Source organism: Hemisphaericaspora subhashii (assembly GCF_019202705.1).
Source record: "Hemisphaericaspora subhashii strain CBS 10753 chromosome Unknown scaffold72, whole genome shotgun sequence".
Classification (NCBI taxonomy): Eukaryota; Fungi; Ascomycota; class Pichiomycetes; order Serinales; family Debaryomycetaceae; genus Hemisphaericaspora; species Hemisphaericaspora subhashii.
Window position 1 is genome coordinate 50,753 of NW_026057274.1, and position 23,100 is coordinate 73,852.

Genomic DNA, 23,100 nt, shown 5'->3' on the forward strand with positions numbered 1-23,100 from the left:
ATTCATACTGTCATATAATTATATAAAAATACACGTTTATAGAATCTCGACTTATGTGCTTCCTCTTCTCGATGTCTTGGAAGTATTGGCACTATTTATTAATACATTTCTGAAGTATTCTTCTGAACAAGGTCCAACTCCAATCTCCCCTAATGCCTTTTCTGCACTAGTATATCCAATTCGAATAGGCACATCAGGTGAACGATTATTTCTTTTCAATTCCAAAGTCTTTAATTTCATAATCAATTCAACTTCTTTTCTATTATTCTCATCAATCAAATTCTGTAAATATTGTAAATATTCAACAGATTTAGTTAAAATCTGCCCCTTATTCGGTTTTCCATCCTTAGTTCCAGTAGCTTTCCCATTCTCATCCTCTCCACCCAGTTTATCTCCCATACTAGCAGCACTACCTTCCTTACTAAACGTTCCACTTCCTCCTGCTTCTTTCGCATTTGCATCTTGGAAAAATTCCAGAGGGATTAAGGTTAACAATTCTTGAATCTTTTCATTTATATTATCTCTTCTTTTCCTTTCATTCCCTTCTCCCAATTTCTCATCTCCATCGTCTTCATTATCACTATGTCCTTGAGATTTAATCACAGTAGAATTCCGTCTTGAATGGGGTTTACTTATCCCACTCCTGGAAATACCACTTATATTCCCCCCTCCAATTCCACCTTGGAATGATTGTGATAATTGTTTTTTAATATCCAGTGAACTAGTTAATAAGTTCTCTAGGTTACTATTCCCATGTGATTGTTGTTGGTCTTGGCTTATGTTTATACTTGGTAATGTTTGTTTTGAGATATCTGAAGTAGAAGGTGGGGTTAAAGAATCCGATACTCCCAGAATTGTATCTGAATTATTTACAGAATCTGATTGTGACTTTAAAAATGATTCCTTGAATCCTCCAAATTGTGACATTGTTGGTTTTGTAGTTGTAGTTTAAGTGTTATTATTAAATAGAAAAGTTTGTATAGTAAAAGACGGAATTGTAAATTCGCATTTAAAAATGGGATGGCTGGTAATTACAGTAACTGTGGGTTGGTTAGGAAGGAAAGAAGGTGTGCACTGCGACTAAAAATAAAATGAGGTCGTGTACAATTGTCACATTTTGGGTGCAAAAATTTTACTTACAATTTGAATTTATTAATACTATTTACAAATGATTATCAAAAATGTCTATCAATTCTAACTACTCAGATCAAAGTAGTTTAGTATCTTAAAGTTGTATTTGGTGGATTCTTCTTATAGATTAAAATAGCTCCGGGTTGATTCTTTGTGATGTTACACGAAAATGCAAATCTTCATAAAAACCTCTGAAGAATGCAAGACGTTTAGCACTATTAACAGTACGTATTCTGGTATACTTGTTTATCGGCAGGACACCATCGCTCAAGTTCTGTAATTCATTGACAACAACACCAAGTATATCGCATGTCTCCCTATTTCCTCTATGTCCAAGTAATCTCATTTCAACAAATGCTTTTTCAAATTCATATAAATCCACATATCCGTAATACAACCAAGTGGCACGAAGAACTTCATTGAAGGTTTCTTGATTACATGACAAAATGTATAAGTCGGCATCCTTCTTCATCATCCTAACTATACTTAAGGACAATGCCGGATTATTAAATTTGAATGTCAATGTTTTCAATACATAATTAAGAAGGAAACGTGAAGTCACGGCATTACCAATTGGAGCCTCTGGACATTTTTCAGATGATTCAGCAATATCCTTGATTACATCCTTGTTAGAGTCTGTCCAACCAGTTTCCTTGTGCAAATCATTTAAAGTTACTCTTTTGTGTTGCTCCTTTGCCTTGGCGGTTTTTATTATTTCACTTAAACCAGAAAGATATCTAGTGATAAACCCATAAACTTCTTGTGGCGATTTTAACGCATCAATAGCTTCAAACGAAGGTTTCAATGCTTCTTTAACTTCTCGATGGAAATCATTCCTAAATCTCTCCGGTGTAAATTTTGTTGGATCCTGTTGATGAGAAGGTGACATGTTAAACCAAGTAGACCTTTTCCAAACCGTATCAATAAACGAAGTCAAATCTTTCTCCGCCTTGACAGAATCCCTAGTGGTGATGTCTAATCGATCTCTCAATTGTGAAAGAATTTTATCACTTTTTGCGGGGTCAAATTTATTTCCCTCACGATCCGTGATTGTGTCAACAGCAGAATAACCACTTGTTTCTTCATCAACTTCAGAATCATTACGGCTTCGATAATGATTATTTTCATGAAGACTAGAAGCTTCTTTTCCAGCTTTGTCGGAAAATTCATTTTCATCGGACCATTTTGGCCAACTGCCAGGGGTTTCAGTATTGTTGTTAGACACATCTTTAGACTCTTCTGGTTTGGCCATCACGTCATGAAGGAAACTCCATTGGGAATCGATAGTATCTTGAGGTTCCCCTGGTGCATTAGCTTGTTGGGACGATGACGACACATTCGCATCATTGTCCAGACCATTCTTGTTCAAGGAATTCTTCAACATTGATTCTAATATATCCAAGTCGTCGTTATTCTTGTTATTTTTTATTATGGTCGTATCCCATGCTTCATCCAAATCATCCAACATAGGACCCATATCTTCCTTCTCGTTGATTAAATGCTTATGCACTTCTTTTCTCTCTTGTATGAATTCAAGATCATCCATATCTGGAAGCTTCTCCTTATTGCTGCTCGGATTGGAACTGTTAAATCTTGTAGTGTACACTATTCCATTTCTGGCGTTGGGTATTTGACTCCTAAGTATAATACGACCAGATGTTTGAGCACATCTGAATAGCACTTGATATGGTAATTTCATTTATGTTGCTGATGATGATGAGATGATGGTGATGATGGGGAGTTGGCAGATGAGTTGAAAAAAAAAAATTAATGTTATGCAAGATTATTTTTTCGCTTCTAAAATTTTTTGGTTGCGAATGAATGATGAGAGACGATTGATGTAATGATACACTAGTTAATGCTACTTGTTAAAAATACATTCATTGTCAAGAATCCAGATTCTAATATACAATATATAAACTATAATTAGGTTGAGTTATTGTCTTTCTCTTTAGAATTGTCAATCACCTCAGCAGGTGGAGGAGTATTGACCTCCGCAGTCAGTGGTGGGTCTTCATACAACGGAGTATTTTCCACAGTTAGCACTGACCCACTACCACTTTCAAGATCACTAGAAGCTTTTGCTTTATTAATAATTTGATATTCTCTCAAATGCTCATCCTCCAACATAATCTCTAAATTACTTCCTTTATAACCTCTAATTGATTCATAATCTTTATGAGGAAGTCTCCAATCCTCACCTAATCTATTCAGAATATAACTTGCTACATCATCACAATATCCAAGCAAACTAACGTCAAAATTACAATGTTCTATAGGGTCCTTATTAATTAATATTTGGGGTACATGTTCGGGTATCTTATCCACAATATCAGCAACAGGTGCAACTTTTAAAGAAGTTCCTATACTGATTAATAAATCACAATCCATAATATCTTCAACTATTCTATCATGGAATAATTTCGGTAATGATTCTCCAAAAAATGTAATATCAGGTTTGAAAACTCCAAAACTTTCCGAGAAATAATAATCATCATCCTGTTTCAATTTGGACCTTTTAACTTTGGCACATTGTGGACAATATGGTATTTGTTTGGCTCTGATTTGGGGGAATATCTTTTCTCCAGGTATTTGTAAACGACATGTTACGCAAGTTGCAGTTGCGAATGAACCATGACATTGAATTAATTTATCAGGCTTTATACCTGCATAACTTTCTAAATTGTCAATGTTTTGAGTATAGTTTCTTAATAATTTCCCCTTTGATTGAAGAAGCAGGATAAATGAATGTAATGGACTACAAATTCTTTCCGGCGGAAGGATCATATATGCAATTGAATAAAATAATGAAGGATCAGTATGAAAAATTTCCAAATCGAAAACTTCTTGAGGATCACTTAAACCTAAATGTTGAACCATTGTATAAAACCCTTGTGAAGATCTAAAATCAGGTATACCCAAACTAGTAGAAATCCCAGCACCAGTAATAACCAATATCTTCTTACTCTTTTCTATTAAACCAATTGCATCATCTACAGTCTTAACGTCGTCCAAGCGACTTCGTATGGCTTTTACTTTAATCATGGCCCGATTTAAAATATTGATCAAATCCATAATACCGGATGTATGTAAATGTCTAGGCATGAATCCTAACATGATAATTAACTTAATTATATCTTCAGATGATGCAGCTGTCGGTAAATACTTTTCTAAAAATTTAATATTTCCATATGTCTTTAGATATTTCCTGGTTTGTGCAATGGTTTCAGGTGATGCTGAACCTGAAAATGAAATTTGTCGAAAATCAGAATCAGAAGATTCAATTGAGGAATCACTATGATTGTCATCGTCGTCATCCTCTTCGTTATCTTCTCCATCCCCTTCTTCGTCGTCGTCATCACTACTGATATTGGTGATTTCGACGGGTTTGGGAGGAGCTCGGGATGATTGCATAGATAACAATTCCACTTCCTCATCTATTTCATCATGATAATAGTGTTCTTTCAAACGATTACTTGGGAATTGTTGTACTTGGGCTTGTTTCTTGACTAGAGTGGGATGCTCATCTTCAGAGGAGGAGGATGAATCATCTTGGAATGGCGTGATACTTAATTTCTTGGTATTTATTGTGTTATTTTTGTTGCTATTATTATCATTGTCGTTATTGTACAGATATGGCTTATGTCTTTTCAGTGGTGGCAGTTCGGGATCGGAAACTTCTGAGTCAGAATCGATAAGAATGATATCATTTTCACTTTGTGGCATTACCTTTGATAATTAATGGAAAGATAAGGATAAAGTGTTTGGTATTAAAAATTGGAGGATATAGTGCAAGTATAAATATCACTATTCACAATTACAACTACTTTCAACAAATTATAAATGCTAATGGAGATTGATTCAATTATTATTTGATCATTAAACACGTTCTTATAAGAGCTCGTTGTTTTTGGTTGCGTCTTTTCTTTACCACAAATGACTTCTAAAAAAATGGTCGTGTGTTAACCCATTTTGCCCAATTTGTTGCAAAACTTCCTTGGAACAGTAAAGTATTATCTCCAACAAGCTACTAGTCCCCTACTATTAAAGCAATAATATAAATGGGAATATTTTGCCCCTGTATGTAGACTAGTAGATAAGCATTATAACTTTATTTCCATGAATGCCTATACAGAAGCCACCCGATTAAGATATACATCTTCCTACAGGATGGGTCCATTAAAGAAAGAGCTGTAGAATTCGTATCAAACACTTCTTTAGATGAAGCTTCCATCATATACGAGCCTGAAATTAGTTGATTCCAATTTCGGCTAAATTGTTAACACCACACACGGTTAATTTGGTTTGTAAGCAAAATCTCAAAGAGGTTGCAAATACTTCATACCATTTGTGGACCAGGTAAAAGAACATGGATCCAGTGCTATCCAGGCTTGATTTAAGGTGTTTCAAAGAAAGCTATCCTTCCAGATTGTCACTGGAAACAAAAGAATGAAATTATTGGCCTATCTTAAATGAGTTTGATTGGATTGTCATTTGCATATATTTGTGTAATAGATCCGAGGAAGCTATGCACGACACTGCTAAACTTTTTAATATACGTTCCTGTAGCTTAGCTATTGTGTGGAGTCCCAGAAACTCATAAATTGACAACCACGTAATGCCACCTTTAACAGAATAGTACGTAACTTCCTTAGAAATGCTAACTTTATAAGATTTTCCGGAAAAGTCCAAACAAAGGCCGAATCCCAGAATTGAACCCTAAAAACTTTACCTATATAAAATGAACAATAAGGTTCAAGAACTGCTACTTTAAATCGATTGATTGATTTTTTTTAGTAATGATTCAGTTCAAAAGAAGTTAGGTTGCAAAAAGTTGATTACGAAAAAGAAGATAAATAAATACATTTGCAAATCTTTTTTTCTGGAGCCGAGGTTTTAATTTATATGCTAAACAATTTAGTATACATATTGAACACTTTTCATTTCCGTCAAGAAATCAGATAATACGTGCAATCTCAAAATGCAAATGGCTAATTTGATTTTCTTAGGTTGGACTCATACAAGGTATAAATTAACTTATGAACTTTGAAATGTTGCGAACTTATTGATTCAAATACAGCATATACATTCCGCGCCGTTTCCCTAACCTGTTTCATTTTGCAACACAAAAATAGAGCCATCTAGTAACACAAAATGAGTTTAAGAAAATTCTTGTTCATACGACGGCAGCTTTTTGCGAGGAATTAAACTTGTCAATGTCAAAATTTTAAGTTAACGAGATAAATTATGAATTATACCCAACAGCAAGTGTCAATACGTACAGTTTGACAGAAATTGGCGAAACCACAATTAATGAATGGGTGAAACTATAATAAGTAACTTAAACTTAAATACTCAAAAATAAGGGGGCAGTGCTAATAGTTATAATTAGACTTCCGCCCTGTGAGGCGTGATACAGATTGAGGTGATGACGATGATACGTATACGTTAAGGAGGTTTTGTGTGAAATAGAATATTCAAGTGGTGCAAAATGACGAAGCCAATTTGTAAAGTTTTTTTTTGCGTTGCTCATCAAGTGTAAAAATAACACGCGTATCAAAATTCCTCGAGGTTTAATAATACAGTACAATATCAAGTTAATACATGTAGCATTTCACAAACAAAGTTAACGTGTCACAATTTATTATTTAAACTATTTTAAATTTAAAAAATGAAAATTTCAATTTTTGTGAAACTTAATTTAGTAAAAGACCCATCCTTGATTTTAATTTTCTTACCTACTGTATAAATTTCCCATTGTTTATTAATTAATTTGTGTTCCCACTCGAGTGTCGACGATCAACGAATTTTCCAAAATCCATTTTAAAAAAAAAGAATAAATTTTCATTTTCTAATTACTAACAACTTACATCTTTCAATAAGTTCAATTGAATATGTTACAAACTGTTGAATTTATTAGAACTCCAGAAACTAAACCACCACCACCATCTACTGATGAATCTGGTGTTTTAACCAGTTCTTCACCAGCCATTCATAATGCTCCATTACCAGCTGATGGTCCAGGGTCTACTTCCTTTTCCAATATCGTGTTAATTGGGTTGATTACTCTTGTACCAGGTTATATTGTTCGTAAGATTGGTTTAGGATTCAAGACTTGGATCTTTTTAGTTGTTTTATTTGCTGTTCCAATCTTAGTGGCTTATTGGTCAATTATGTCTACTTTCTCCCCAAGAATTAATGAAAAAGTTAAATATCCAAATCGTCCAATTTCTGATTATTTAGAATTCCATACTGAAGAATTAAAAGCTAAATATGAAACTTCAAATAATGGTAAAGGAAAGAAAATTCCTCTTGAAACTTTTGAAGATTTATTCTTTGAAGGTAAAGTTAGTTTTAAAGGTGATTGTTTAGATGTTTTAGAATATAAACATGATTGGTGTACTTTCCAATTCACTTTTGCTTTATTTAGATTCTTTTTATTAGGTATGATCCCTGAAGTAATTATGCATTCCAAATCTCAAGATGAGGAACAAGTTAGAGAACATTATGACCGTGGTGATGACTTCTACACTTGGTTCTTAGGTCCAAGAATGATTTATACTTCTGGTGTTATTAGTGACATTACCAAGGAAGAAACTTTAGAAGAATTACAAGACAATAAATTAAAGATTGTTGCTGATAAGATTGACTTGAAAGAAGGTGAACATGTTTTAGATTTAGGTTGTGGTTGGGGTACTTGGGCTACTTATGCCTCTTCTCAATATGGGGCTAAAGTTACTGGTATTACCTTGGGTAAAAACCAAACTAAATGGGGTAATACTTTATTAAACGATTATGGTGTTGATTCTGATCAATCTCGTGTTGTTTGTGTTGATTATCGTGATGCTCCAAAATCCGAAAAGGCAAATGGTAAATATGACAAGATTACTTGTTTAGAAATGGCTGAACATGTTGGTATTAGAAGATTCACTGCTTTCTTAGAACAAGTTAGAGATTCTTTAGAAGATGATGGATTATTCTACTTACAATATGCTGGATTAAGAAAGAATTGGCAATATGAAGATTTAATCTGGGGTTTATTTATGAATAAATATATTTTCCCCGGTGCAGATGCTTCAACTCCATTATCATTTGTTGCATCTTGTTTAGAATCTGTTGGATTTGAAATTGTTAGTGTTGATAATATTGGTGTTCATTATTCTGCTACTTTATGGAGATGGTATAGAAATTGGTTAGGTAACAAGGATAAGGTTGTTAACAAATATGGTGCTAAATGGTATAGAATTTGGGAATATTTCTTAGCTTGTTCTACTATTGCTAGTAGAAATGGTACTGCTACTTGTTATCAATTTGTTTTAAGAAAGAATTTGAACTCTTATAGAAGAGTTGAATATATTCCAAAACAAAAGGGTTTATTAGCTCCAGTAAAAGAAGGTACTCAATGGGCTAAACCATATGAAAACTTTTATTAAAAACGTCAGTTTTGATTTTTCGTTTTTGGAAGAAGATTTTAGATAGAGAGAATCGTAGATTACAATGCTTTTATATATAAATTCTTTATGAGTGTAATAGAGACATTTGATAAACCTATCAGAATAACTTAGCGTGTCAATTCCTGCATGTAACTTAGAGTGACATCATCTTCTTCTTTACTCTTGTTATCACTTTGTAAAGAAATTTAAAATTGACTTCTTGTAATTTTGTATAGGGGCAGACGGAGTGATCTACCGTACGAGTGGAAAAAAAAAAAAGAAATCAAATGAAATGTGGTAAGATAACGCTATTGTAGATTAGCCTCGGAGTTTGTTTTTTTGATTTCTTCTTTTGATAATAATATTTTTTCAGGTTTTTCAAAAAGTATGGGGTGTCACTAGTGGCACAGAATGGTTAGGATATTTTGGACTTTAGATTCCCGGTTTAAATGAGTCAAAATACGGAGCACCGGAGCCCATGATAAACTTTTCTAAATGATCATTCATAAGTTAACAATAGTATCGGTAACCCATTCCCACCGACGACATTCGCAAATGCATTAAAGCAAATCAAGATTCAAATGGTTCAGATCGTAATTCAAATAGATAGTAAAAACAACATTTAGTAGAACATTCTTCGAAATAAAGAAACTTGACAATTTAAAGATTCTGATTGGATCAGAATTAATTTAATCGGACCGAAGACGACATTTTGTCTTAAATTTCAATGTTTAAAAGTTATTTAATAGATGAGAAAATTGTATGTATGTGTGAACATGTAACCGCGGAAGTTTTTCTTAAATTTAAAGTTCTATTGGAAAAAAATAATCGTTCTTGAATCATCTGACTAAGGGGATTAGTATTGCAGTATGGATGTAATTGAACGGAACCGATGCTCGGAGAGAAAATGTCTTACTTGAGTCACATGTATTTTTTTTCTGGAGTAGAAGAAAGTAAGGGGGTGTACAAACAAAAATACAATGAACAGAGTCAAAATTCTGGGTTCCACTCAAGCGATTTCTTGCATATAATGGATAACGACATTTATTTTTTTACTTTTTGTCTGTCTGAATCTGGGGTACCAGTCATCTTCTACCAAAAAAATGTCTCGTTTTGTTTCTCCGTTCCGAGCGTTTGCAAAATATTCTGGTTCAATCAAACATGTTGTAAAAATTGAAAAAAAACCCCGGAGTATAAATAAACTCTTAAATCTCCCTGTTTTAAGATTTTTCTTAAACTTTTTCTCTCTTTTCTTCCTTCTTTCAATCAATCAATCATTGTAATTTATCAACCATCATGTCTTCTCCATTCCCAAAGATCGCCGAAAAGGTTCAAGGTGTCCAAATCTTAGGTCCAATCCCAGAAAATGCTAAACATATTTATACTCCAGAAGCATTAGCGTTAGTTGCTACTTTACATCGTGCTTTCGAATCAACTAGACAACAATTATTAGCCAATAGAAAGGAACAACAAAAATTAAGAGATCAAGGTAATTTACCAGATTTCTTACCTGAAACTGCTTATATCAGAGATGATCCAACTTGGACTGGTCCACCATTGGCTCCTGGTTTAGAAGATAGAAGAGTTGAAATCACCGGTCCAACTGATCGTAAGATGGTTATTAACGCCTTAAATTCTGGTGTTGCTACTTATATGGCAGATTTTGAAGATTCCTTAACCCCTGCTTGGAATAATTTAGTTGATGGTCAAGTTAATCTTTATGATGCTGTTAGAAGAAATTTAACTGCTACTATTAATGGTAAGAATTACGCATTAAACTTGGATGCTGGTAGACATATTCCAACTTTGATTGTTAGACCAAGAGGTTGGCATTTAACTGAAAAGCATGTTTTAGTTGATGGACAACCAATTTCTGGTGGTATTTTTGATTTTGCTATTTATTTCTTCCATAATGCAAAAGAAGCTTTAGCTAGAGGTTTTGGTCCATACTTTTATTTACCAAAGATGGAACATCATTTAGAAGCTAAATTATGGAATGATATTTTCAACCATGCTCAAAATTATATTGGTTTACCAAGAGGTACTATTAGAGCTTCTGTTTTAATTGAAACCTTACCAGCTGCTTTCCAAATGGATGAAATAATTTATCAATTAAGACAACATATTGCTGGATTAAACTGTGGTAGATGGGATTATATCTTTTCTTATATTAAATCTTTAAGAAACCATAAGGAATTCATTTTACCTGATAGATCTCAAGTTACCATGGCATCTCCATTTATGGCTTCTTATGTTAAATTATTAGTTCATACTACTCACAAGAGAAAGGTTCATGCTTTGGGTGGTATGGCTGCTCAAATTCCAATTAAGGATGATCCAGAAAGAAACAGAAAGGCTTTGGAAAATGTTGCCAAGGATAAATTAAGAGAAGTTGAAGCTGGTTGTGATTCTTGTTGGGTTGCTCATCCTGCTTTAGTTCCTGTTGTTTTGAAGGTTTTCAATGAACACATGAAGGGACCTAATCAAATTGATTTACCACCAAGACAACCATACAAGAAGATCACTCAACGTGATTTGTTATCTCCATATGTCGATGATGCTAAGATTACTGAACAAGGTATTAGAGCTAATATTGTCATTGGTATTTCATATATTGAAGCTTGGTTAAGAAATGTAGGATGTGTTCCAATCAATTATTTGATGGAAGATGCAGCTACTGCTGAAGTCTCCAGATCTCAACTTTGGCAATGGGTTACTCATGGTGCTAAGACTGATGCTGGACAAGTTATCACCAAGCAATATGTTAAGAGATTGTTAGAAGAAGAATATGCTAAATTAGTCACTACTGCTAAACCAGGAAACAAGTTTAAGAAGGCTTTTGATTATTTTGTTCCTCAAGCTACTGGTGAAGCATATTCCGATTTCCTTACTACTTTGATTTATGATGAAGTTACTACTGTTGGTAGAGCTATTCCAGCCAATAAATTATAATTGTGTTTGCGTGCTCTCTCATGTCGTTGGTACTGCTTTTTATTTCTTGATGTTTTGATATTCTTCTATATTTATTAGGTGATTGTTTATTTATTATTTATTCACATTATTTTGACAATATAAATGTACTTTGTTAGTTAAACTATGTAGGCATTACTTCTTTTCGATCTCTATATATTTGAATTTGCTTATCAATTGAGGTACATTTGATCAGAATGATCTAGATGCATGTTTATATAGGTTAGAAATACTCATAGAAGAAGTAGATAATCCAAATTCGGAATTGCTGGAAGAATCAATGGCGATGATGAAATATGACGGATATGTGAGCTATTCCTATTCCGAAACAACCGTATCGATATCTACAAATCCCACTATTTTAAGGAACGAGCTGTCTATTTTTGAGTTTATGTACTCGCAACGTACCATCAGCCGTTCTCCTTCAGTAGGGGATGGGGAAAGTCTGAAATTGTAAATAATTGCGGGTATTATGTCAAGCCTTGGATTGGAATGCAGTCAAGCACATCTCCACGCAATTGTCTTTGTACAAGTCTATCATAATAAATTGAAGCTTGTGTCGTTCTCTTTGTTGAAATAATCTTGGATGCTATGAAACCGAAGTGCTATTGCAAAGACGTCTCCAAAAACACCAACACGTCAACGAGGGTGTGTATGCTGTATTCTTGATCTTCCATTGATCGCCGACCGAACGTGGCTAATGTGTTCCGTTAAAGCCTAGTATCAATCTATATATAGCGCATCCGTTAGATTAAAATTTTGCGCACATCCATCCCCCAATTAAACAAAGACATAAACTCAGCCGCATTTCACAACAATTGTCCCATTGTCCCCTGCGACGGAATGAATGGGTTGCAAAATGGAAGCGGAATTTCTTCCTTCCGCAACTGAGCACCGATAGAAATCTTTCCCCCGATAAAGCTTTAATACAGATGGGTAGTTCTAGGATCTTCCACTGTTGAATTAAAGTATTTAGAGACATCTGATGCTCTATGGAAATGTCATTTCAAGTGCATATCACGTGTTAATAAGCGCAAATGCTTTTTTTTTCAAATATTCAGTGGCAACAACAACTGATGAAGTGTAATTCATTAAAAGAAAACCAATTGTAAGATAGATAGTGTTTTACTCGAATTTATGAGAATACTAAAGTTGTTTGAACAGGGAAGCGCTTGACCGTCTAATGAATCGACCGAGCGAATGTGTATTAGGAATTCCAAGGATGAACCAAAGTTCAGTGTTGTATATAATCTATGTAATAGATCGTTGTTCCCCAATCAAATCCCAAAACCTCTAAAGGGGGAATCCACAGGTATTTATCCTCGAGTCCTAAAGTTTAGGAAACGGGGAAAGTAGCGGCCGAATCGAAGCTTTTCAGAAATCAACTGTAGTGTAACAAGTTACACACAGGAACCACGTCCGGGCCTCCGCCATACCACATACTCACTAACGACCGACGAAAGTCTATTATCTCCGCGATTACTCCAATTCCAAATTGGGAAGGAGCACATAACCACTCCTTACACTTGCCACCCCTCAAGATCAAGCGTCCTCGTTTGATCAGTCCGAAGGAGCCAACCTCTTGGCATGACCGTGGTGTAGGATTGTACAAATTGGTGAACAGGCAATCGGTGGATATGGGAAAAGTGGGTTGTATGCGTTTGTGAACTGATTGGGTTTGTGGATTTTGAGATAGTTTCCACAACTGTGAAGGCGATGGGGCTCTCCGTCCTGTTATCAAGCCTTCCATCTTCCCCTTGTTGACAAGGATCAACTAAAATGTCCAAAAAAATCAAAAAAAAAAATATTGTGTAAAACCAGGATGTGGGAAAAATAAAAAAAAATAGCGTGAACGACTGGCGTGTAAGAGGGCCATAGTCTCAAACACTGGTCCACAAAAAAAATGGAGTGGAAAGCGTAGGAAAACCACTCAGGTGTACGAGCTTGGAGAGGAGTAAACAAACAAAGGCATAAGATTAACAAATAAACAAACTGTAAACAATAAACAATGTAAGTAAGTAACTAACCTGCTAAGTCTTGAACCCTGTTGAACTCATCCTGCTCGCCCTGAATCTGACTAGAATATTGATCTAGCAATTCTTGAAAGTATGCTGGGTGTAGCGCCTGTTTAACATCTGAAACTCTGAAAAGAGCAGCATGGAAAGGAGCACAATTGGTGAACGTCAAAGCCATGACCTGATTGAGTAAATCAATGCCATGAATAGCTCGTATAGTTCTAGCACGACCAGCTTGTATAAGCTCTGGGATCGTCGTGGGAGGTGTTTTGTCATAAAACAACGAGTCCTGAAAGGGCCTCATATGTTTAACATTAACCATCCTGTCGCGATAGGCAGGACCGAGATCAAGCTCATAAGCATTGTCGTTATCTGGATATTTCTTGATAACCGCGAAGGGACCAAAATAAAGTTCATCTTCTTTAGTAAACCTAAATCTGTGACCGAAAATTTTTGCATCCCGGTGCAATAGAACTTTGTCACCTTGCTGGAGTAAAAGTTGTTGGTGGTGCTTATTGAAGTGCTTTTCCTGTTCATCTTGCGCATGTTCTAGTGAATGCTTCACATAACTTATCAAATAATCCAAGTATTCCGCTTTCGTACTGAGATCCACCTTATTAACAGGTGTGTCACGGTAACGAGGAAACTCAAACAACCGACTATCCAAATGAGGCGGATTAGGTTGGTAACAAAGATCTGCTTCAAAAGGAGACATCTTGATTGAAGAGTGGTAATGGTAGTTGTAAGCAAACTCGATCAAAGGAAGTTTATCTAACCAAAGCGTATCTTTGAAGTTGCTAAAAGCACGTAATAATTGAATGAATGTCCTGTTTGTTCTCTCCGTCTGACCATCTGTTTGAGGATGATTAGGGGTAGAGTACTTCAATTTCGTTTGGAGGCTAGAAAAGAAATCTTTCCACCAATTAGAAGTAAACAAGGAATCACGATCCGTGATGATCTCTTCAGGAACCCCATGATGTTTAATTACTTCATTTAAAATCAAGTAAGAACATTCTTGTGCAGTGATATTCTTGGAACAAGGAATAAAATGTGCACGTTTTGTCAAACGATCAACAACAATCAAAACTTGGTCCTTGCCATCAGTGTTCTTAAACCCTGAAATGAAGTCCATCGTTATTGACTGCCAACGTTTGGTAGGGATTTTTATAGGATGAAGAAGACCATAACCAGATTGGGTACGAGGCTTTATAGCTTGGCAAATACCGCAATGTTTAATATATCTTCGAATTGATTCATGCATGTCCGGCCAGTAGTAGTATTTCTGCATGTCGAAATAGGTAGGCAGAAGACCGGGGTGGAGCGTGGATGCTGTATCGTGATGTTGGTGTATAACCCGCAACTGTAATTCAGTAGTTGGAACCCAGAGTCTTGGACTAGCAAGACCTTCTCGATCATAACCCATGTAATATAAAAGACCATCTTCAAGCTTGTACTTCTTCATTGCCCGAGCATCGCTGGAAGACGTAACCTTCTTAGTCAACGCTTGGTAAACATTACGTGATTTCATAGAAGATTCATAGTTTGCACGGCACTCTTTGAAGAAATTTCGACCTAAGCACTCATTTGAAAGTGGAAAGGAGATAGCATTGAACTGTATCGCATCTTGCCAACGACGAGTCAATGGGTCTGCCTTATTGTATTTACCACGAATGTAGTTGATTTCTAGATCGAATTCTCCCAAGAAGTCTAACCATCGAGCCATTTTGGGACTTAACGGTTTTGGATGTGAAAGAATGTACAGCAAGGATTGGTGATCAGTATCAAGGATAATTTTGTGACCAAGTAACATGTGTCTGTGACGTTCCAATACTCGAATGATAGCTAAAAATTCCTTCTCACGAGGAGGATAGTTTAACTCATGCTTATTCATAACTTTGGAAAAATATGCCACAATTCCCATGGATTTTCCCGCAGGATCTAACTTTTCAATCACGGCACCGGTACAATAGTCGCTTGCATCAGTGGTAATCTTATAGACTGCATCTGGTGAAGGTGTAACCAAGGTGGGTGAATGAGTTAAAAGATACTTAAGCTTGTTGAAAGATTCAATCAAGATAGATTTCTTCACTCTTTTATTTCGAATAGCCCAATCAGTTAACGGTTTGACATGTGATGCATAATTCTTAATGGATTTCCGACAATAACTAGCAAAACCGATTACCGTTCTCATCTCCCGTTTTGATTTAGGAAATTGCCAACCTTCGACGGCATCAATCTTAGACGGTGATATTCTCACACGCCCATGCAGAATGATGTGTCCTAAGTATTGGATTCTAGTACAGAAAAACTCACATTTGGATTTCTTAGCAACGAAACCGTACTTTGCAAGAACTTCAAATACTCTGGTAAGATGATTTTTATGATCCTCTTTGGTTTTACTGAAGACTAAAATGTCATCCAAATATACGACCACAAATTTTCCAAGGAATGGTTTAAAAATAGAATTCATGACTCTTTGGAATGTTGCCGGAGCATTACATAACCCAAAAGGCATCACGTTCCATTGATATAACCCCGAGCGAGTTCTAAACGCTGTCTTGTGTCTATCTTTCTTGGCTACATTGATTTGATGATAACCCAGTGATAGATCAAGCTTGGAAAAGAAGCATGCATCGTTAATGGTAGGTAATAAATCTTCAATAATTGGCAAAGGGAATTTGTCAATGATAGTAATACTATTCAATTCACGGTAGTCAATGCATAGTCTTTTGGAACCATCAGGTTTGTTAACTAATATGCAGGGTGCAGCGAAACTAGAATGACTTTCCTCAATAAGACCTAAGTCCAAAAATTTCTGAACTTGTCTTTCCAATTCGATCTCATTCTCCTTTTTCATAGGATAAAAAGGACGACTTGGATAGCGAGTGAAAGCCTGTAGTTCTATGGGATGTTCAAATTGATTATGAACACGGTGCGTAATGGGATCGTTATGAAAATAGCGAGCAAATTTCTCAGTAAGAGAAGAAATAAAGTCCTGAATGTCAGGTTGAACGAGCGAACTACTAGATTTTACAACGTGCGAAAGTGTATCAGTCGCAGAATCCCCAGAGGAAATTTCTCGCAACTGCAGTGACAGAACAAGCACATGTGTATTAGCAAATATAAGTTCGGCATCAGAAGGTTCGGTACTAGATACAAGATGATTCAACAAATCCTCATCAAGTATTTTGACGTCTTCAGGAAGTTTCCAAAAACGTTTACAAACTTTAGCACCTAACACAACTTGATAGTTACTTAAAGAAGTAATATAAAATCTCAAACTCTTAAAATGGGGAGGCCATTCTAAGTCAATAAATTGGTTAACAGTACACAAAAATGTACCATCGAAAGCAGTGACAGGAAGTGGATCACACTTCTGTTTTTGTGACTCCATGTGAGACACGACTTCTGAGTGGATAAAATTACCCATGCAGCCAGAGTCGAGAAACCCAACTAGAGGTCTGAGGCCTGTTAAACGAACCTCCACAAACTCAGCATCTGAACCAACCGAAACCGGAACATTCATAGCTGCGAATGTGACCATTAGTTTAACGTCTTGGGTCTCGGACGCACTTATTTTTTTGAATTCTCCTCCGTAGTATCCTTATCGACGGTCTTAGACTTGGATCTGGGTGCCAGTTTTGAAGATGATGATGAGCCGATACGACATTCAGAAGTAGTATGATAACCCCATGAATTGTGTTTCTTACAGAAAACACGTTTCTTTTTGGCAGGTGGAGAACCATCAGTAAGTGAAGCTGATGAACTGGATTTGGTAGAACTTTGACCAGTTGAAGTAGTAGTATCAGAATTGTCATTTGATGATCTAAAACGTTTCTTATTTTGCTTGTTGAAATGATTGGAATCTGATTTGAGAAGTTCTTCTGATAAATTGATAGATCTAATATCAGTTATTGTTTTGCAATGAGCCCTCAAATATGACCTATTGCCAGGTGTAGCTTTTTCAACAAATTGATGAACGATAAATTTCTCCAATTCATTCAGATAAGGTTGTGGAAATTTGTTGATTAACTTTAGAAAACTTTGTTTGTAAGCTTTAAAGTTAGACATTTGTTTAAAGTTGTACAATTCTCCTGATAAGTTAAATTCCAAATTAGGATCGACTAATTGAGTTCTGATGAAATCTAAAAGTTTATTTGAAGTAATATTCAGTGCTTCAGAATTAATAAAGTCTATAACCATATCCAACCCCGCACCTTCAAAATGTGCAACCGAAATCGCCATAAATTCTAACAGGTTAAGTGGATCACCTTTTACTGATTCAAAGTTGTTTATTGATTGTTCTAATTGTCTCAAAAGTTGGAATGCCACTTTACTATTATTGCCATTAAATTTTTCAAATTTGGCTTGAGTTGCCATATGATTAACTGATGTTAAAGCTTGACTATTGCGGATAGGCATTGTAATATACTTTGCCATTTCAGAAAATGCGGCGAAAATTGTTTGGGTTGTTTCCAAATTAGGTTGATTTTGAGTTTGGTGTTGAATTAATGGAAAGGGGTGGGGTGGAGTTGTAGAATGTGAAGAATTTGTCTGAACATTTGGTTCATTTGTATCTTGGTTTTGAGCGTTGTTATTTGAATTATTTTCTAAATTAGATTCTGAATTATCATGTTGAGAATCCATATTAATATCGTTCTCCTCATTGTTGTTCTCCTCATTATTACTCTCCTCATTTGCAGGAGGTGGTGAAGGAATAATTTTGGTTTGTTGTTTTCTTCTCATTTTTGTTGTTGTTGAGTAGTAACTTTTCTCGAAGCTACCAATTGTAAGATAGATAGTGTTTTACTCGAATTTATGAGAATACTAAAGTTGTTTGAACAGGGAAGCGCTTGACCGTCTAATGAATCGACCGAGCGAATGTGTATTAGGAATTCCAAGGATGAACCAAAGTTCAGTGTTGTATATAATCTATGTAATAGATCGTTGTTCCCCAATCAAATCCCAAAACCTCTGTCGTGTAGTAACTTATTTCTCTTCTGGCACTGACAGTTTACCAACTTAAGTATTCGTTAATACTTCTGGAAGTTGGGCAAATGTATGATTTACTGTATGTCTGATATTAACCCGTTTCCTTCTATAGTACTCTGTGGGCAATAAATGGGATTCGTGATATGATCTTTGGTGATCACGAGATCTCTACTGGTTGATCGGAATTCTTCTCTAATATTCGATAGTTTTTCTATATATAGATAAAGTATATAAAAAGAGTGTCAACGAGTTTTTCAATCCTCGCTGGACTAAGCAGTGAAAAGTTTTGCATTACACAAAATTGTCGTAATAGTGAAACCTTCATCAAATTCTAATTGCGCTTGTTTCGCTCAACAATCTAAAAACAGTCACAAATTCACGTGACACTTTCTACCTCATTTCGGTGAGAGTGCGCAACAGGATACTTACCATCCCTGGTTGGTCACTCGTGTCGGAATAACCGATTTCGCGACAAGCTCGGTTATTATACGACAGGCTCCCCCCTCTGAAAGAGAACGGCTGGTTATCGAATGTTGCATTTCTTCTCATCTTTTAAAACTTGGTTTGGTAGTAGATTATTGGGTGTCTCCAGTATTATTTGCTGGGAACAATTTTGGATATCTTGTTTTGAGGGTTTGACCTCTTCTGACAGGAAGGGGTTTACCGTCGGTGTCATGAACTTTCCCATCTTTCAAGCATAATTTCTTGGATGCAAGTGCTTCTTTAAGGAGTGGACATGAAAGCATCATGTGGCCGGGTTCACCACAACCTAGACAATTTCCTCGTGCTGGAGTTGTGGGTGGTGTTGTTGTAGTTTTCACTTCTGGGTTTTTTGGTTTCTTGGAGTGCTTTGCCTTAGCTGAAGTTGTTAATCGATCTTGATTACTGAAGGTATGGGTCGAGAAAATTTTGTAGATATCTGTGCCGAGTTTGTTCCAAATGGTTTCAAAGTCAATATCACATTCGTCGTCGTCATCTAAAAATTCTTCATCCAAAAATTCAATGTATTTTAATTGATTAAATTCATAAGTCTTATGTACTCCCCAACGGATTCGCAAGGCTTCCATGAAAGCAGGAACTTCTTTCCAAATGAATTTCCAAATCTTGATCCATTGACGACGTTCAATTGTCACACTGTTCCCACCTTTCTTTAAATGGAAACTTAATCGCGCATCAAGGCTCATCATTAAGGTTTCTAAATCGTCTCCGTGTCGGTCAAATATGTTTTCGACTTGAGTCACGATGTCTTTGGGCTTTTCAGACACAATCTCTTTCTTCAAAGGCCCGATAATGTATTTGTATTCAATGGGAAATGTATTCTGAAGATCATTGGATTCAGTGGCAATGGCTACCCAGTTCTTCAATTTGTCATTCTTCGGTTTCGCTGCTGCTTCCACTATTGTTGTTCTTAACAATGCATCAGGAATACCGTAATCGAATTTGTATTTTAATAAGTCTCTTAACCACGTCGAGAAATCATTTAAAGAATGGATTTCTTTCCAGTTCGGGAATTGACTTTTGTCGAATTTCTCGTAGCTCCGTTGTTGGTTGTGAGTTCTGTCTTCATCTCCTAACTGATGTAAGTGTTGATATCTCTTATTGAACTCGTCTTCTACGGATTGCTTGGGGTTCATAATTTGTGGGATCTCTTTCTCAATTTTCCCCACATCGTAAATTTTCTTTCCTTTCTCCGACCATTCAAATGTATTCAAAAACGAGGTGGTATTGGAGTCCAGTTTGATGGAAGGGATTTGGGAAACTGGAGTGAAATCTCTCATAGAAGTATTGCCACTCATGTTTCCTGGTGTTTCTAATTCTGGGTCAGGAATGCTAGTTCTCTCTGTATTCCTGGTAATGTCTGACGTGATGGACTGTTGTTCGTCAGCGTCATCGTTTGGTAGTGAAATGATTGGCTCATTGGCGGCAGTCATTTTCTTTAGTTCTCTTGTGTTCTTGGCGACGTCACGACTCGTATCTTCAACTTTCTGATCGATGTTGTCCACAAGTGCATTCAAGGTTGTAAAGGAGTCCATGGCCGTTGTTGCTAAGTCTCTTGCAAGGCTAGTATCCGACTTGATGCGACTTATGTCCGCTTTGAATTCTGTTTTTAGTGCTTGGACTTCTGCACGGAGTTCGTTTATGATTTTGAGGAGCGAATCTAAAGAAGTTGCTTGTGAAGTAGGTTGACTAGTAGTGTCGCCTGGGGCTGTTTTCTGGGTCATTCTGATTCTATGAGTAGTGTACTGTAAGGAGGATCAGTGACTTAATAAATGGACTGGGAATGTTCCGTAAAGGATCTGGGATTACAAAATGGTTCTGGTTTTATAATCGGATTGAGATGCTGTGAATATACTGGGATTATACAATGATTCTGGTTGTATAATCGGACTGAAACTGATATAAGATGTTATACCGAGTTTTGAAATGATGATGTAAATAAATGTGGGCAATCTTCAGCAGTTCGAATTGTTTGGACCACCACTATACTGTCGTGTAGTAACTTATTTCTCTTCTGGCACTGACAGTTTACCAACTTAAGTATTCGTTAATACTTCTGGAAGTTGGGCAAATGTATGATTTACTGTATGTCTGATATTAACCCGTTTCCTTCTATAGTACTCTGTGGGCAATAAATGGGATTCGTGATATGATCTTTGGTGATCACGAGATCTCTACTGGTTGATCGGAATTCTTCTCTAATATTCGATAGTTTTTCTATATATAGATAAAGTATATAAAAAGAGTGTCAACGAGTTTTTCAATCCTCGCTGGACTAAGCAGTGAAAAGTTTTGCATTACACAAAATTGTCGTAATAGTGAAACCTTCATCAAATTCTAATTGCGCTTGTTTCGCTCAACAATCTAAAAACAGTCACAAATTCACGTGACACTTTCTACCTCATTTCGGTGAGAGTGCGCAACAGGATACTTACCATCCCTGGTTGGTCACTCGTGTCGGAATAACCGATTTCGCGACAAGCTCGGTTATTATACGACACCTCTAAAGGGGGAATCCACAGGTATTTATCCTCGAGTCCTAAAGTTTAGGAAACGGGGAAAGTAGCGGCCGAATCGAAGCTTTTCAGAAATCAACTGTAGTGTAACAAGTTACACACAGGAACCACGTCCGGGCCTCCGCCATACCACATACTCACTAACGACCGACGAAAGTCTATTATCTCCGCGATTACTCCAATTCCAAATTGGGAAGGAGCACATAACCACTCCTTACACCATTACACTAAAATTAGTTCCTGTTAATTCGTTAATACTTCCCCTCAATATTTTCATAAGAGTAATATTTGTAAGATAAATCTGGAACAATTCCATATGATACGGGGATAGGAAAATGGTGTTAGTTTAATCCGAATGCTATTATTATTTTTCAGATATTGCTTAGAAAACATTTACGGAGAAAAAATCCTAATATGGACTTAGTTAATTCCGAATATGATTTTGTGTGGCGCGGGGGATGGATTCTAAATACGGTTGAATTTGAAAAGGCTTTTGTAAGCAAGATTCTCATTATTATTGTCTGTATTACCTTGGAGGTTTTAATTGAAATTATAATTAACGAGTTTTCGGGGTTTAAAATTGATAAGGGAAGGTATGCGGTTTAGATATTGTTCAATAATCATGGGTTGCTGGACGGTACATTTCCTGAAATCAGTAACTTCCGTTATTCTCTATTACAAGCCCAACAACTCTTATACTTTCGGGTCCATCCGTGCCTACTTCCGAAAGGTTATGAATGGCTCCCGATATTCGCACAAGGTTATATGTTTTGTTTGTATTTTGTTTTGGTGAAAAATTGTCATGGGTTATGTGAGTCATAAAAATTATCCCAAACAAAAACAAAAATAAACAAAAAAGAAAACTTGTGTCATCATCAGGATGATAAACACTGGATTACATTGCCCCCTCTTGCAGGTTGGATTGTACCGTTTGTTGTTTTTGACATCAAACTCAGAAGCTTTTAAAAAAAACACTGGCAGATCAAAGAGAGATTAAAGATAAGATTGCAAAATTGCGGCTAAATAATAAGTAAGCGCAAAAATGAAAAATCGGAAACTATTTTGTTGACAAATCAATCTCGTCCGAGTCTACCCAATTGGGAAACCACCGAAAACGTTTCTAGAAATAAAATGGTTGTTACCTAAAAAATAAAATCAGTGAAATATTTTTTAAGGTTACGCCCGATGATCAAAAAGGTAACAGAAAAAATTTTCCGTAAGGCTGTAACTAGCGCCTATTAGGATGAACACACAAAACCATTGCCACTTCAATATCAACTATAAATACGGCATGAGATTTCCCTCATCTTTTCAGTTTTCTTTCAGTCTTCTTCTTCATTCAAATAACATCGCTTATTAACTAAATACAAAATAACCAAAGATGTTTTACAGATTTGTTAGAGACAGTTTCTTTGGAAGATTGGTTTATCATCTTTCGCAACATAAAGTATTTTCCCATCCTGAAGAACAACAAGACTATATAATACCTGAAAAATATTTGGCTGAAACTATAATTAAACCAATATCGTCTGCTGACAATCTCAA

The 23,100-nt window shown here is 35.9% G+C and overlaps 8 protein-coding genes across 8 annotated transcripts; 2 read left to right on the plus strand and 6 right to left on the minus strand. All coding sequences in view use genetic code 12, as the record gives it.

The window, feature by feature from the left end:
* Positions 1 to 51: 51 nt before the first annotated feature.
* Positions 52 to 927, minus strand: RTG1 (Rtg1p; the record flags this gene model as incomplete). Its single annotated transcript, XM_049406251.1, has 1 exon — positions 52 to 927. The coding sequence occupies one exon, from the start codon at positions 925 to 927 to the stop codon at positions 52 to 54; it is 876 nt and encodes a 291-aa protein (XP_049264226.1).
* A 331-nt stretch (positions 928 to 1,258) lies between these two features.
* Positions 1,259 to 2,830, minus strand: J8A68_002496 (uncharacterized protein; the record flags this gene model as incomplete). The annotated part of the gene is made up of 1 exon (XM_049406254.1): positions 1,259 to 2,830. The coding sequence occupies one exon, from the start codon at positions 2,828 to 2,830 to the stop codon at positions 1,259 to 1,261; it is 1,572 nt and encodes a 523-aa protein (XP_049264227.1).
* A 227-nt stretch (positions 2,831 to 3,057) lies between these two features.
* Positions 3,058 to 4,857, minus strand: HST1 (histone deacetylase; the record flags this gene model as incomplete). The annotated part of the gene is made up of 1 exon (XM_049406255.1): positions 3,058 to 4,857. One exon carries the CDS (start codon positions 4,855 to 4,857, stop codon positions 3,058 to 3,060), a length of 1,800 nt encoding a protein of 599 aa, XP_049264228.1.
* Positions 4,858 to 7,025: 2,168 nt separating this feature from the next.
* Positions 7,026 to 8,564, plus strand: MTS1 (Mts1p; the record flags this gene model as incomplete). The annotated part of the gene is made up of 1 exon (XM_049406256.1): positions 7,026 to 8,564. One exon carries the CDS (start codon positions 7,026 to 7,028, stop codon positions 8,562 to 8,564), a length of 1,539 nt encoding a protein of 512 aa, XP_049264229.1.
* Positions 8,565 to 9,860: 1,296 nt separating this feature from the next.
* MLS1 (malate synthase) lies at positions 9,861 to 11,516 on the plus strand (the record flags this gene model as incomplete). Its single annotated transcript, XM_049406257.1, has 1 exon — positions 9,861 to 11,516. The coding sequence occupies one exon, from the start codon at positions 9,861 to 9,863 to the stop codon at positions 11,514 to 11,516; it is 1,656 nt and encodes a 551-aa protein (XP_049264230.1).
* A 2,040-nt stretch (positions 11,517 to 13,556) lies between these two features.
* On the minus strand, positions 13,557 to 17,093 carry J8A68_002500 (uncharacterized protein; the record flags this gene model as incomplete). Its single annotated transcript, XM_049406258.1, has 1 exon — positions 13,557 to 17,093. The coding sequence occupies one exon, from the start codon at positions 17,091 to 17,093 to the stop codon at positions 13,557 to 13,559; it is 3,537 nt and encodes a 1,178-aa protein (XP_049264231.1).
* A 29-nt stretch (positions 17,094 to 17,122) lies between these two features.
* Positions 17,123 to 18,295, minus strand: J8A68_002501 (uncharacterized protein; the record flags this gene model as incomplete). The annotated part of the gene is made up of 1 exon (XM_049406259.1): positions 17,123 to 18,295. The coding sequence occupies one exon, from the start codon at positions 18,293 to 18,295 to the stop codon at positions 17,123 to 17,125; it is 1,173 nt and encodes a 390-aa protein (XP_049264232.1).
* Positions 18,296 to 19,116: 821 nt separating this feature from the next.
* On the minus strand, positions 19,117 to 20,763 carry J8A68_002502 (uncharacterized protein; the record flags this gene model as incomplete). The annotated part of the gene is made up of 1 exon (XM_049406260.1): positions 19,117 to 20,763. One exon carries the CDS (start codon positions 20,761 to 20,763, stop codon positions 19,117 to 19,119), a length of 1,647 nt encoding a protein of 548 aa, XP_049264233.1.
* Positions 20,764 to 23,100: the final 2,337 nt, after the last annotated feature.